This window comes from Hakea prostrata, chromosome 1 (assembly GCF_041222555.1).
Source record: "Hakea prostrata isolate BN-2017 chromosome 1, UWA_Hpros_2, whole genome shotgun sequence".
In the NCBI taxonomy this organism is placed as follows: domain Eukaryota; kingdom Viridiplantae; phylum Streptophyta; class Magnoliopsida; order Proteales; family Proteaceae; genus Hakea; species Hakea prostrata.
Window position 1 is genome coordinate 22,267,100 of NC_142600.1, and position 13,568 is coordinate 22,280,667.

The following is a 13,568-nucleotide window of genomic DNA, read 5'->3' on the forward strand; positions in this document are numbered from 1 at the left end:
ACTTTTCTGGTAATTTAAAACCAAGGTGCAAAAGTTCGTTGAAGTTCAGCCTTTCACTAGTTGTCGAAATCAATGAATCAACAAAATCTAGCGAATTAATCTCCGATATTTCAATGCAATTGCCCATTTATTACCGTGACTTCCAACTCTTATCAATTGTCATTAATTATTTTATAAAAATATGCGTACAGTGTGCTTAGTGATTTGTCATGACATTGACCAAAGCTTTAAAAGCTAAAACAAAATGGTAACATCTGTTTAATTGATGTATTCAGGTGAAGACAAAAAAAGAGTTTTACGGGTTTTCATAAAACCCAATCCCACTCTCTAATCCAGAAATGTACACAGTGCACTCTTGATCCTGCAAATGGGTTCGGCGCCCTCGTCTTCTCTGGCGATTTTGCCGTTGGTGCATTTAGGGGCGGACCCATTAAGGGGCCAGGGCCATGGCCCCTTGGATTTTAAAATAATGCTAGGAATATTAATTACACAGCTCTCTCACAGGAAATATCACTATGACCCCAATAAAACAAAAAAAGAAAATAAGGATAAATGCCTATTAAAAAATAAATCAATCCAACTCCCCACACAATCTCCTCATAAACGGACGGAAATTTAAAAAAAATATATATTAAATATTCAAAATGCCACTAATGGAAACTAAAATCGAAACTCTCCTTCACATCTCCCATATATTATCCATAAACGGGTTATGGAAAATTTAAAAAAATATTTATTAAATATCAAAATGTATAAAAAAACTCAAATTTATCAATTTACTAACTCGGTACTACTATAAATGCCTAAGAAAATTGAAAAATCGAAATTAGATAATATATAATGATTGTTATGTACTGCAAATTATTGATTTTATATTGAAATAAAATGTATAATTGTAAAGTAAGTAACTCATGGTTGGACTATTAATTATTTTGTTTGCAAATCTAGGATAAAAGTCAGGTATTTTGTTTAATTGATGCTTAATACTAATAACGTAAAAAATACATTATTAATAATATTATTGCAAATATAGGGACCCCACAAAATATATAGGCCCAAAGGAACAAGGAACAGAACAGCCGACCACTATCCAAAGAGGAACATGGAAGGCGAAATTTTAGGTGAAACAAAACCAAGCATAAGCACCAAGAACAACAACCAGAAAACGAATTGAAGAGAGAAACGAAACGCATCCAGGATCAAACAAACTGAGTCAGAGCTTGCTATCCAATTACCTAATAAATATGATAAGAATTGGATAAACATCAACCCATAAAAAGAGGTGCATAAACCTGGGAGAAAAGTAATTATAGCAACAGGCCAAACACCTTTTCTCAGATTAACTTTTTCCCTCTTAAATGTGTTCACACATGTACTCAGCTCTTCCCTTTTCCTTCCGCTTTTTCAAAATTTCAAAAATTTCATTTTTTTGAACTGAAATTCGTCGGGTTCTCTAATCGTCACAAAAAAACTGGAAATTGAAATTAACTATTGGCAGCTGGAGGGCTGCAGGGGAAGAAGTAGTGGTGGCTGGCAATGGTGAGGTTTCCGGCAATATATAAGAAGAAGATGGGTCAAAGGATTCTCCCTTCACCCACCTACAAAGTAAAATGGGAAGAAAACTTATCGTATTTTAATCTTTCTACACCTAAAAGGATATATGAGTCATTTAAACAACAAATGGCAAGATTTCAACATAATTGCTTACTAGACGATTAGGAAAAAAATTTACTCAACATGGTCGCATATGCTAAAAAAAAACTACAAAACTTGGCCAAATAAATAAGAATAACCTTTTTTATGTATGAAAAAATTTCACTTGCATTCTTTTTAATTTCATATACAACCAATTAGAGGCACAAGCCCACCAACTAGTGTGAGGTTTCTCTCTCACATGATTTACATTATTTTCTTTTGGCGTTCTTAACTATATAATTGCATACGGATCGTATTTTCTTCGTAACATCTGTTGATGTGTTTGATTTCTTGTCAATATAGAAGAGGGCTGTTGCAAAAGCTTATTCTTCTCCTTAGCTTATTACATTGCATATAGTAAGCCGACTTGACTGAAAAACATTCTGTTCTCGGTTGTAATCAGTCTATGAACAACATTTACTTGGATTAATTTGAGTCGTATTCAATGACATTTTGATTATTTAGATTTAACTTTATTGAATCCATTGACTTGTTAATCATTAATTGAATAGTTCCCTTATTGACTCGCTAGAAAATTTTCAAATACTAACAGAGAAAACGATCATTTTAGCCTAAATTAATTCTACATAGATGATGCATGAACTTTGAAAAAAACTGTTTTGAGTTTCAGTTAGCCTCTCTTTTTCATTTTAAATCCAATCTTCTTTTATCTCCTTTAGTATTGTCATTTGTGCCTTCAATCATCTTTAATCCACACTCACTTTGTCTATATATTCTGATAGCCTTTGTCTTTGGACCCTTTTTAATTACTTGAGCAATCAGTTAGTTCAGACAAGCAGGAAAATTTGAAGTTTCACTTAACTTTAGAGATGCTGCGTTCTAAAAGGTAAGATTTAAAAATGAGCGTGGGAGACTTTTGCAATTAACTTTCCATATGATTAGAAAAGCGTATCCATCTGTCTATTAAAGGTGGGCTAAATGAATGGGCCCATGAATAGAGATTCATATTTATTCGCGTCGCAGCCCATATGGTAAAAATGCATTGGAAAAGGAAAATGTTAATGTTGGACAAGGAGAGTTTGGTCCTGGGGTTGTGGGGACGATTTTACAACCAACAATAGGGTGGGGACATCAGCTTTGCATTCGTGGGTCCCACACGTTAGAGGTAAACCCTGTTGAGGCAAAAATTTGGGCAAAATCCGTTGGAGGTCCTCACACAATATTTGCTGTTAAAAAGTGTCAGAAGAGCTCTCCGACGAGGCGGTAATCCAGACTCATTAGAAACAATAACTATTATTTGAACTCACGTCAGGATCAATGTAAAGGATTATACTTTCTTCAGACTCTTCCATGGCATGTTTAAGAGAGGAGTTCACCTCTAAATGTTTGTAAGATAATCCTCTATCTTAACGGAGAAGGATATGATTAAGTATTGACCCATTTCCTTAGGGAAGGTCTTGGGTTCGCACCCACTCGGCGGCATTAATATAAAGCTCCCCCAGAAGTAAATCGCGGTGCGTGCAAGCTGGCTTGGAAGAACCTCCATTCCAAAATAATAATAATAATAATAATATTGATAATAAAAGAAAAATCTCTTAAAAATCTCAACTACAGCAAATGACTTGACTAGAATTTCAGAACCAATCCAATATAGCAAGTTCACACTTAAAAACAACAGCAGTGATGGCCGAATTGCAAGTGGCTACCTGATCCAAATAGAAATTCAGGTAGCAAAATTGATGGACTAGAAATCACTCTTTAAGTAATATTTATAGGAGATAGTCAGAGGCGGAGCCAAGTAGGGACCAGAGGGGGCCATGGCTCCTCCCAGATTTGTAAAAATTTTAAAATGCCTACATATTTTCCTAATTTTTCTCACTTTAAGTGTGAAATACCACTATTTGGACCCCTCCAAAAATTAAAAATAAAAATTTAAGATATAAATGATGGGTACAAATGTCATTCTTAATCATAATCAAATGGTTATCATTAAACCCCTAGTTTTAAGGAATAAATGTTAGATTCAAATTAATGTTAGATTCAAATTAAACCCCTAGTTTTAAGGAATAAATGTTAGATTCAAATTAAAAACTAACTCACTATCCATGAATTTCTCCCTATATTCTCTCTCATATTTTTCATTCTTATTTATTCTCTCATGAATCTCCTCTTTTATTCCTATTTTTTCTCTCTTTTTTTTTCTCACACGTCTTACAAAATATTGGAGTAGTTAACAGACATTGGAATTTTTCGAAATATTCTCCACAATTATCAGTATTCACTCTCTCTTTCTCAAATTATTCCTCTCTCTCTCACACACTCACGATTTTTCTAATATTCATTTCATAAAGTATAATTTTATTTTTTTTTATTTGTTGTTCTTTCTTTCTCTTAAAATTTGATTATACTAATAGCAATTTGAATCTTGTTAGAATTCAACCATTGATTTTATCAGATCTAATCATAATCATTGATTTTTTTATTTTTTTTAAATTTTTTTCCTAAAATTTCTTTCTTATTAATGGAAATTCAAATCTCGCTTAGAATTTCAGCTTAATTTACCTAAATTTTTAATGTAAGCACCACACGTCAAAAAATAAGAAAATTTTATGAGTTTGGGACCCACGGTGAGTCCCGCGTTGGTTCCAGATATATTCAGCCCCACCATATTCAATCTTGGCTCCACCCGGGAGATACTTGAAGAAAAATATAAAAATATACTTTTACGACCATGGTTATTGTGTCACATTCATTCACATAGAGGCTTTGGTAATTATTTGGTTTTTCAGCTTTGTATGAAATTGAACCGGAAAGAAGGAATCACTTTCACTGCTCCACATGGGATGCGGTTCGGTTCCAAACGAACGTCTCAATTCGGTTCAATTTTGACCCTCTTGACTCACACATTCTGGCGCAGTTGAACAAACCAGCGTGGTGGCTACGTGAAAATCTTCTCAGTCTGACTACTCAAGCACAACAGTAAGGGCAAAAAGTCACCCTTCTTCCTATTTGAATTTTACAGGTCTTCCAAACCTTCAACGATTCTTCGATTTCTTTCCACTCTTTCTCGATCCAAATCATCTTGCCACTCTCCACCTGTGCTGCTGATCTTCCAGGCTTTTGTTTTTTATTTTTTCCCCTCAATAATCATCACTGAAAAGATTCCGCCTTTTCATTTTAAACTTCGATTCAAGTTTTGATTCGTATCGAGTTTAACAGGATGAGACTGGGTTTCTCCGGTTTCATTTATCTTGTGATCCTGTTGTCTTCAATTCGATTCCGAATTGCTGTTGGGGTCTCTAAAACTAGTTCTGAGGCTTATGTTTCTCTTCTTTATGGCGATGAGTTCCTACTCGGTGTTCGAGTTCTCGGCAAATCGATTCGGGACACTGGCACCACCAAGGACATGGTGGTTCTCGTTTCTGATGGCGTTTCGGATTATACCAAAAAGCTCCTTCAGGTTTTTTCTTCTTTTCCTCTTTCCTTTTCATTGTTTTGGGTTCCACAACTGAATTCTAGGACTATTAATTCCGAGCTACACCTCCCAATCAATTGAATTGCTAATAAATTTTGTAACTTCTTGTGCAGTCTTTAGTTTTCTTTTGTCATGATTTTTGACTAATGGGACTATAGCAAAAACCAATATGCCTTTGTCCCAACTAAATGGGGTCGGCTAATGGGATTATAATTTCGAGTTTCGTAGTATCTCATACACTGGATTTTCCTGTAGGCAGATGGTTGGATTGTGCAGACTATAAGTTTGTTGGCAAACCCCAATCAAGTACGGCCGAAGAGGTTTTGGGGTGTTTATACCAAACTGAAGATATTTAACTTGACAGACTACAAAAAAGGTAGCTTGCTTGTTTAATCATTTGATTGTTGTAGTTGAACTTCTCGTTTTTCTACTTATTTTTCCCCCACAAGAGAGTATGGAATTGTTGATTTTGATGAAAACCTGTTAGCTTGCTAGTTTACGTTATACATTGTTATATTGGAAAAAAATGTCTGTCTTTTTCAGTTGTGTATCTTGATGCGGATACTGTTGTGCTCAAGAGTATTGAGGATCTCTTTGAATGTAGAAAGTTCTGTGCAAACTTGAAGCACTCTGAAAGGTTAAATTCCGGAGTCATGGTAGTGGAGCCGTCTGAAACAGTTTTTAATGATATGATGAACAAAGTGAACACCCTCTATTCTTATACCGGAGGTAAAGCTCTTCTTAGAACATCCTTATTCAATTCTATTACTTCTTTTGGCCATCTGATATGTTATTTCACTTACTTTTGTGGTTTTCCCAAACATGACCCATTTATTGATTAGGTATAATATAGGAGTGCAGCCAATCTTTAGAGTAACATTACATTTCTTACATAAATATCCGTTATGAACCCTTCTTTGTCCAACATCAAAATACTACGGGAAATAATTTTTTTGTTTGTTTTTTTGGTTATCAAATGAATTTAACCATTCCTCACATCATATCTCTATCAGTTATCAGATGAATTTGGTATTTACTTTGATTTTTTTTGGAAAGCTGGGTTATTTTTATCATTTCCAGAAAATAGAGCTATGTCATTTCACCACAGGTTTGCCAGCACCTCGGTCACTGGCATTCTACCCCCCCCCAAAAAAAAAAAAAAAAAAAAAAAGAAGGAAAGAAAAGGGGGGGGGGGGGGAGTTGGCATGCCAGTTTTCTGAGTTTGGTCCAACTACACTTATAATTTAGAACTGATTTGGTCTAATATGTAGCATTAGCATGCAAGGGTTTTTTATTTATTTTTTATTTTTTAATTGAATTCATCTTTCTATTCATAAACTTCCAATTTTGGAAAATGAACTGCTATCCGGCATTGCTAAAAACTGTTCATTTGTTTGTAGAATGTAAACTAATGTAACTATGACAGCTATTTCTTTTGAGTGTGATTTGCTTGTTTTTCATAAGGATTTCCTTTATCTCATATTCATCAATTTCGGTGCATATCCACAATGTCTCTCAAAATTTACTTGTTGATATTTATGCTGCAGTTATCTTTGCACTCTGGTGATTGAGTGTTCCATGGAAAAGATTAGACCCATTTAATCATTCCTTATTCTATATCCACTGCCGGCTTGTTATAAGGTTAGGAAATATGAGTTGCAACAAAAATGATATGTTCAATTTGCTAGGATGTCACATCTTAACTAGAAGATCCATTCAATTATAACTCTACAATACTGATTCAACCTCATACATAGAAATTGATTTCACTTGGTTGAAGAAGATTTTTGATGCTCATGGTAGTTGAGTTCGCAGCTCAAACTCCATTGATATATGCCTTCTTCATTTCACCTTATTTCCACAATTGTTGCTGGATGACCTTACATGATGTTGCTGAAGTACAATGCTTTTCTTCACCTCCTTTCAGTAACAAATGTTAAGAGAGCAAATTGTAGCCCTATGAACTTGATGTTGCTAAAATAGAACGCATTTCTGTACCATTTGAATCAGAAAATGTGTATTAATGTTACCTGTCTTTTGCAAAGATTTCCCATTGTTCCAGCTTATCCATCAAATTTCAATTTACATCCCTGGATCTGATATTGACTTATGGATGTTGATAATTGCAGTTATAAAAACACGAGTAACTATTACATGGAATGATTAGATTTAATCATTTGCTACTTTATATCCTCTGTTAACACATTATAAGGTTAAGAAGGATGATTTACAGAAAAAGATTGATGTTTACTCTAGGATCTCACATCTTTTAGCTAGAAGATTCATTCTATGATGACATTAGTATACTGAATCACTGATTTAACCTTAGACATTGACACAATAATATGAGAGCATAGATTTCACTTGGTCAAAGATGTGCTTCAATGGTCATGTAGTGGAGGTGGCAAGCCAACATTAAGTGATATGTTCCTTCTGCATGTCACCCACTTTCATATTGCAAAACGTATCCCAATGACTTTACATGATGTTGCTAAAAATTGATTGCTTTCCGAGTAACGAAATTTAAGAGGATTTAAGCGCAAAATTGCAGCCCAAAGACCTTTAGTGACGTTGCTAAATGAAGTGCTTTTCTGCACCATTAGAATCAGAAAGTATCTTAAGCTATTTGAATTTCCTGAGCTTATATTTTTGTCATATGTAGATAGATCTTTTGCTTAGTTGAATTTTTGTTTCCTGATAACAGGTGATCAGGGTTTTCTTAACTCATACTTCGCTGGATTTGCAAATGCGCATATCTTTGACCCTAAGTTATCATCTGATGTGATGAATTCTAGACCAGTTGAAATGGAGCGGCTCTCTACCTTATACAATGCAGATGTTGGTCTGTATATGCTGGCCAATAAGGTAAGTAGGTACTAATATCTCTGTTTTCTATAGATGTAGTATTTTTCCTGTTCAGTGGGCAGGCAAGCCTTTGTGCAATGCAGGATCAAGGTCCTTTGTGGACCTGACTTCAATCATCCACAAAACCAAGATGAGTTGGCTGAGATGCAAGACCTCTGCCAAGTTGGTGTATCTTGTTTTCTGTTTCTTCTTCTCTTTTCTTTTCTTTTCTATTTTTTTCCCCCTCAAGCCTCTGGTTTTGGTTGCCCTGTGATCTAACTGGACCATGAAAGTTGTTGTTCAGCCTAATTTAGGCCTGAAACATATTGGAAACTATTTAAAGAATAAAATATGTATATATTAAACAAAAAAAGGAAGCCTTATTCAAAATTGTAGTTTGACTTTGGACCTATGGTTGGTAGTCTGCGCTGTATCTGTCAATGGTATTGCCTATCTCAGAGAACATTACAATCTTTATTATTAGAACACTTACAGTTCAAGTGTTAAAAGAAAATCTAAATACGCGTTAGAAATGAAATGATATCAAATTATAAACCATTAAGTTGTGCATTGCCTCCACATTTCAATCTCCTCCAAATGGCGGTGGTGTGCAGCAAACCAGGAGCCAAGGAGCCAAATGTTGTTCTTTAGCAATTGATGCAAGAAGAGTGGGTTGTGTCTGATTAAAAAATTTGAGCAAATGAAGAGTTTGGGAAGACTGTGCCAAAGTTGCCGAGAGCAGCAAGACTAGTCAAGATTTGGTTGAAACAATGCACATTCTGTATCTGATATTTTAAAATTTTGCAGGACAAAAACCAAAACGGTGAAGTCTCTGGAATGAAGCCATATTCATAGTAAAAAGTTCCAATTAAAAGGTTTTATAGACCTTTTATTTGTTTTGTGGTCTTTTAGATTCATTTTGTGTTCAAGGAGAGCCCTTTTATTGCTTTTAGGTAGAGATGTTAGTAGTTGGAGATTCATGTTTTCTTCTTCTTCATCAAACAAATAGTACTTTAGTGAGCTTTTGATTCTTTAACTAGATGGGGTTCCATTATGTCATGAACTTCAGGAGAACTCACCACTAAACTCCCGCTTGCGATGTAAGCAAACCTATGGCTTACTCCCGCCATTTTCATTATGAAACCAATGTGGGATCAGCCCCCCAAATGACTGACACGGGATCATAATATGCCATTGCTTCCAGACCAATGTCCATGGTCACCTACTCCAGAATCCAGATCAGGTTGCCCTTTCTAAGCTGCTTCACTTCGCTTTAGGGTGTTTGTGAGAACAGGTTACACTTTTGTAGCATCTTCACTCTGGCCATTTGGTCACCATTCCATTTGAGGTTTTGGGCCAAGAAATTTTACTCTGATACAGTGATACTATTAATATGAGCCTCTGGATTACTCACCTCGAAACACCGAGTTACCGAAATTTCAACAGGAAACATAGTATAATGGTATATGGATACCCATGTTACCGATGATGGTTTTAGGTGATTTTTTCATGTGGTTTTTGATGTATAGTCTAATTAAGGCCAATAAACACAATGGCGATGTCCCTTTTTTTTTTTTTTTTTTTTTTTTTTTTTAACTAAAACCAAACACAAACTGGTCTTCTTGATTCACACATGCTCGGCTATATGCAGACGAAACTGGATCATGTATTACAAATCTAAACATGGATATACAAGAAAACTTTGAGACTCTTTCATTAAAATGCAAGAACAGATATTGAGAAGTAGGCAAATCTTAATTACAATTTACAAAACAGACTATAATTGCAACCCCATGAAATTCTTGAAATTTCATCAGAACACCGAGATTTTGTCAAATCTAGTCAACTGACTCAATTTCATTTAGAACCAGGTTTCATTTTGGTAGGCTCAAGAGAATTGAAATTTTGCTAAATTTAGTACCATGCCTCTAACAGCTGGCCTGTAAGGTGAGGGAACGTAATGCCATGTCAACCTCCACTAAATCCCTTATGGAATTGATGTGAGCTAAGCCCACCATGGAACTTATATGGCAACTGCACTACATTGAATGAATTTTTTGGCAATGCTCTTGATAAACCCTATCATCTAGTGATATTGGTTAATGGAACTTAAATTTGAACAAGACACAATTTGCTCCGTCTTTATAATTTGAAAAACCCTAATAGAAATAAATCATTATAGGATATAATTAGATTTGGCATTGATTGGGCATTTGATTTCCACCGTGTTTGCCATTGTTCATAACATCAATTTTCTTTTCCTGTCTATTTTCTGATGGATCTTCTTTTTGTCTCTATTGTATAAGCAGTGGATGGTAGATGAGAAAGAACTTCGGGTTGTCCACTACACACTTGGCCCCCTTAAACCATGGGACTGGTGGACAGCGTGGCTCTTGAACCCTGTTGACCTTTGGCAGGTGATTGTGTCAAGTTCCATTTTTATCATGAATGCACCTTATAGCTTCTGTAAATTTATGTGGGCTTCTGGAGGGCTGATACTTTGGTTTATAACTGCAGACCTTTAATGTCTGTGGTGCTTACTTAGCTTATTAATTCCTATGGCATATCATGGATTTTGGGGAACTTATCTGCTTGGCATTTGGATGGGGCATATGAAAGAAATTGAGATGAGGATCCAATGCACCTGCAACTAACTGGTTAGCTTTACTGATGCTGCAGAATGTTCGGATACAACTTGAGGAATCTCTTCCAGGAACAGGGGGAGGCAGGAACCCTAGGGACATTATTCTAGTCAAATTTCTTTTTCTTCTTCCCATATTTGTTCTCCTTCTTATCAGCAATCGGTGTTTTCTACTAGTGAGTTCCTTCAGGACTGAAGCTGTTCTTAAGTCTGATAAAGCAATAATTTTGGTCATGAGATAACTAAAACTTTTCCATTCTGATGCAGAGACGGAAGGATTTTTTTGGTGTTTTTTGTAGAGGCTTTCTCTTTGGTCAAATTATAAAACTTTACTACAAACACAGAGGTGGTGCTGGACTTTCATATTCGTATTCAACTGTTGGTGTTTCGTCATCGTCAGTCACTGACTCCAATCAAATGGTCTATTTTTGTTCTCAATTCAAACCTGTAGCTTGTATTTTTTTCGTTCCCTTTTTTTTTAAAGAAAGAAAATAGTGCATGAATGTTCCGCGTATTCACGAAACATGATCAGAATTAAAATCGACTGGTTTCTCATCCATACTCTCAAAGCAGACATAAGTTTTGCTTTCTATGCAGTCCATGCTGTAGGATGGTGCAGAAATGTATTCTGATAGTTTCTTTCTGCCTGGAATTTGTCCTGTGCATCTTTTTTCCTAATGTTTCTTAAAAAAAATATGAGCATACTGTCCAATTTTCTGTTACCTTCTAACTGTATAAGACTTGAAAATTTCATCTGTTCTGGGTTGTTAAAACTCTTCATTTGTGATTTTTACCAGTTCTCTATTGGAATACAATCCAAAGTACCTACTTATCTAGTTGGAGTCTCTGTTTTCACCTGCTTCATATCTGCTGTGGTGTCCCTTGCACTTGCATTTGCAGCTGTCCCTCGGCAAGTGATGCCATGGACAGGTTTGCTGCTGCTGTATGAGTGGACATTCACTATCTTCTTTATATTGTTTGGAAGTTATCTCCGTTTGATTCATCAATGGGGAAAGATGATGGCAGCTCAAGCCGGATATTATCCTGCTCACCGTGATTCTTCTGACAATGACGATAGGAAAGGTTTGTTATTTTTTTTGTGTATAGGTACATTTTTCGAATGAATACACTCCCACAAAGGTAGTGGTGAACATTCTTTAATGAACTGATGACACTTATTTGTAATGTAGGTCATCAACGGCAGGCCTCCTCGGTTGATGTTGCAACGTTGTATTATGGGTTTGGGATGGCATTACTGGCTGTAGCTGCACCTTCACTCCCATGTATTCTTGGAATAACTGCATTATTTCCGAGGTAATTTTCAATTTCTTTAGGGCTGTTGCTAAAGCATTTTCTCATCTCAGTTATCCGACTTCCTGAAGATGCAAATTCTACTGGTGCTTCATATTTTGAATATCTTGTCATGAATTTATATCTACAATCCCGTCAAATATTTGACAAATCGGAATTCCACTTTGAGCCGCAGTACAACATACATAATATTTTAGAAATTGGGAGATTGCATCAGATATGGTACCTCAATATGTTCTCTGAAATGTGGATTTGTAAAGTTTTTAGTTCCCAGATATAAGAAATGACAAAAATAGTCTGCCGTTTGAATCAGGAAAGAAGTCTAACACTAGATTTTTGTCAACTCAAATACCTTACATACCCACTTCCCTTGGCCCACCTGATGCATTGATAGTGGGGGGAGAAAAATCTCAGATTCTCTATTTCTATAATTTTTGAAACGTTAATATTTCATTATTATTTGATATTATTTTATGCATTTAGTGTCTAGTACCTACTGTATTTACAGCAGGAGAAGCACAAAGGTAGGTTCTTAGTTGAACTTCTTTGTTGCACATGATCTCCTCGTTTCCTTTGAAAGCTGAATATATCCATTGAAGTGATCATGTTCACAGTGAATTTTGTTGTAACAATGTGGCTCCACAGGTTAGGTTTGATGGTTGTAGGAGGTATAGTCTTGGCTTCTTTTATGACTTATGCTTCAGAGCGCCTGGCAATCAGAGCATTCTTAAGAGGCCTTGAAGACCGGCGAGACATGCCACGCACAAGAAACTCATGCATCTGCTGATCCAGAGTTTTGAGTTCATGTTGTAAAGTAGTAGCAGAATTCAGCGACCCCACCAAACCCCAAACAACCCTACGCCGCTAAACCCCTCGCAGAAAGAAAAAAAAAAAGGTTGGAAGAGTTCGTTCTTAACGACCAAGCAACTCACACCCATTTGATACGTATACTGAAGCTTCTCGAGAATGCAGACTTCTGAATCCCTTGTTATTTTTTTCCCATGTTCAATAATATTAGTCTGATTTTTTCCCCATGTTCAATAATATCAATTTGATGTGGCTATCAAAGTTTTTTCTGTTGTTTATATGATTCTTGTTTGCAATTGATAAGTGCGATCCATTTTACTAAATCATAACTTGAAGCTATATGAAAAACAGATGATGGAAGTGACTGAAAATCCATACAAACTAACAAAGTCATATTTTAATTCTTCTTGATAATATATTTAAATTATATAAAAAGAAATTATTTTAAGATGTAATCCAAGTGCGTGTAAACCGAATCCAGTGAACCTTAAATCAAATAAAAAAGTAAAAAAGAAATTCATACACTGATTTACGTGAGGATTGATTACCTCACTTGTAGGTCAGTGATCCTGCCAATTATAGTTTTATTTAAGTTTTGGGGATTAGGGTTTTGGTGGTGTGGGGGTTAACAGGCTAAATCGGAGATAGAAAGCTTTCAAACGGAAGGAAAAAAAAGGGAAGAAAGTTTTTCGCACAACAGAGCTGGAGCTTTCCTATGTCAGCCTTACACCCTTTAAATTTCACGAGCAGAAAACTTATGTAGGGCGTATTTTTAAGATGGACCAAAGTTTATAAGTAAAATTTTAACAGGGTTCGTAGGAAATTATTTTGAAG

General features: G+C 35.5%; 1 protein-coding gene across 1 annotated transcript; it reads left to right on the top strand.

Moving 5' to 3' along the window:
* Positions 1-4,585: 4,585 nt before the first annotated feature.
* Positions 4,586-13,295, top strand: LOC149028278 (inositol phosphorylceramide glucuronosyltransferase 1-like). Its single transcript, XM_089135720.1, has 10 exons — positions 4,586-5,116; positions 5,387-5,507; positions 5,675-5,860; positions 7,836-7,996; positions 10,285-10,392; positions 10,655-10,792; positions 10,884-11,036; positions 11,414-11,699; positions 11,807-11,930; positions 12,573-13,295. The coding sequence occupies exons 1-10, from the start codon at positions 4,877-4,879 to the stop codon at positions 12,712-12,714; spliced, it is 1,659 nt and encodes a 552-aa protein (XP_088991846.1). The 5' UTR covers positions 4,586-4,876; the 3' UTR covers positions 12,715-13,295.
* Positions 13,296-13,568: the final 273 nt, after the last annotated feature.

What these genes read in the sequence shown, in the direction of transcription:
- LOC149028278 (XM_089135720.1), top strand. Translation starts at nt 4,877, where the DNA reads ATGAGACTGGGTTTCTCCGGTTTCATTTATCTTGTGATCCTGTTGTCT. An exon ending in CCTCTATTCTTATACCGGAG is followed by an intron (nt 5,861 to 7,835) that starts GTAAAGCTCTTC and finishes TCCTGATAACAG; the next exon opens with GTGATCAGGGTTTTCTTAAC. An exon ending in ATAACTGCATTATTTCCGAG is followed by an intron (nt 11,931 to 12,572) that starts GTAATTTTCAAT and finishes GTGGCTCCACAG; the next exon opens with GTTAGGTTTGATGGTTGTAG.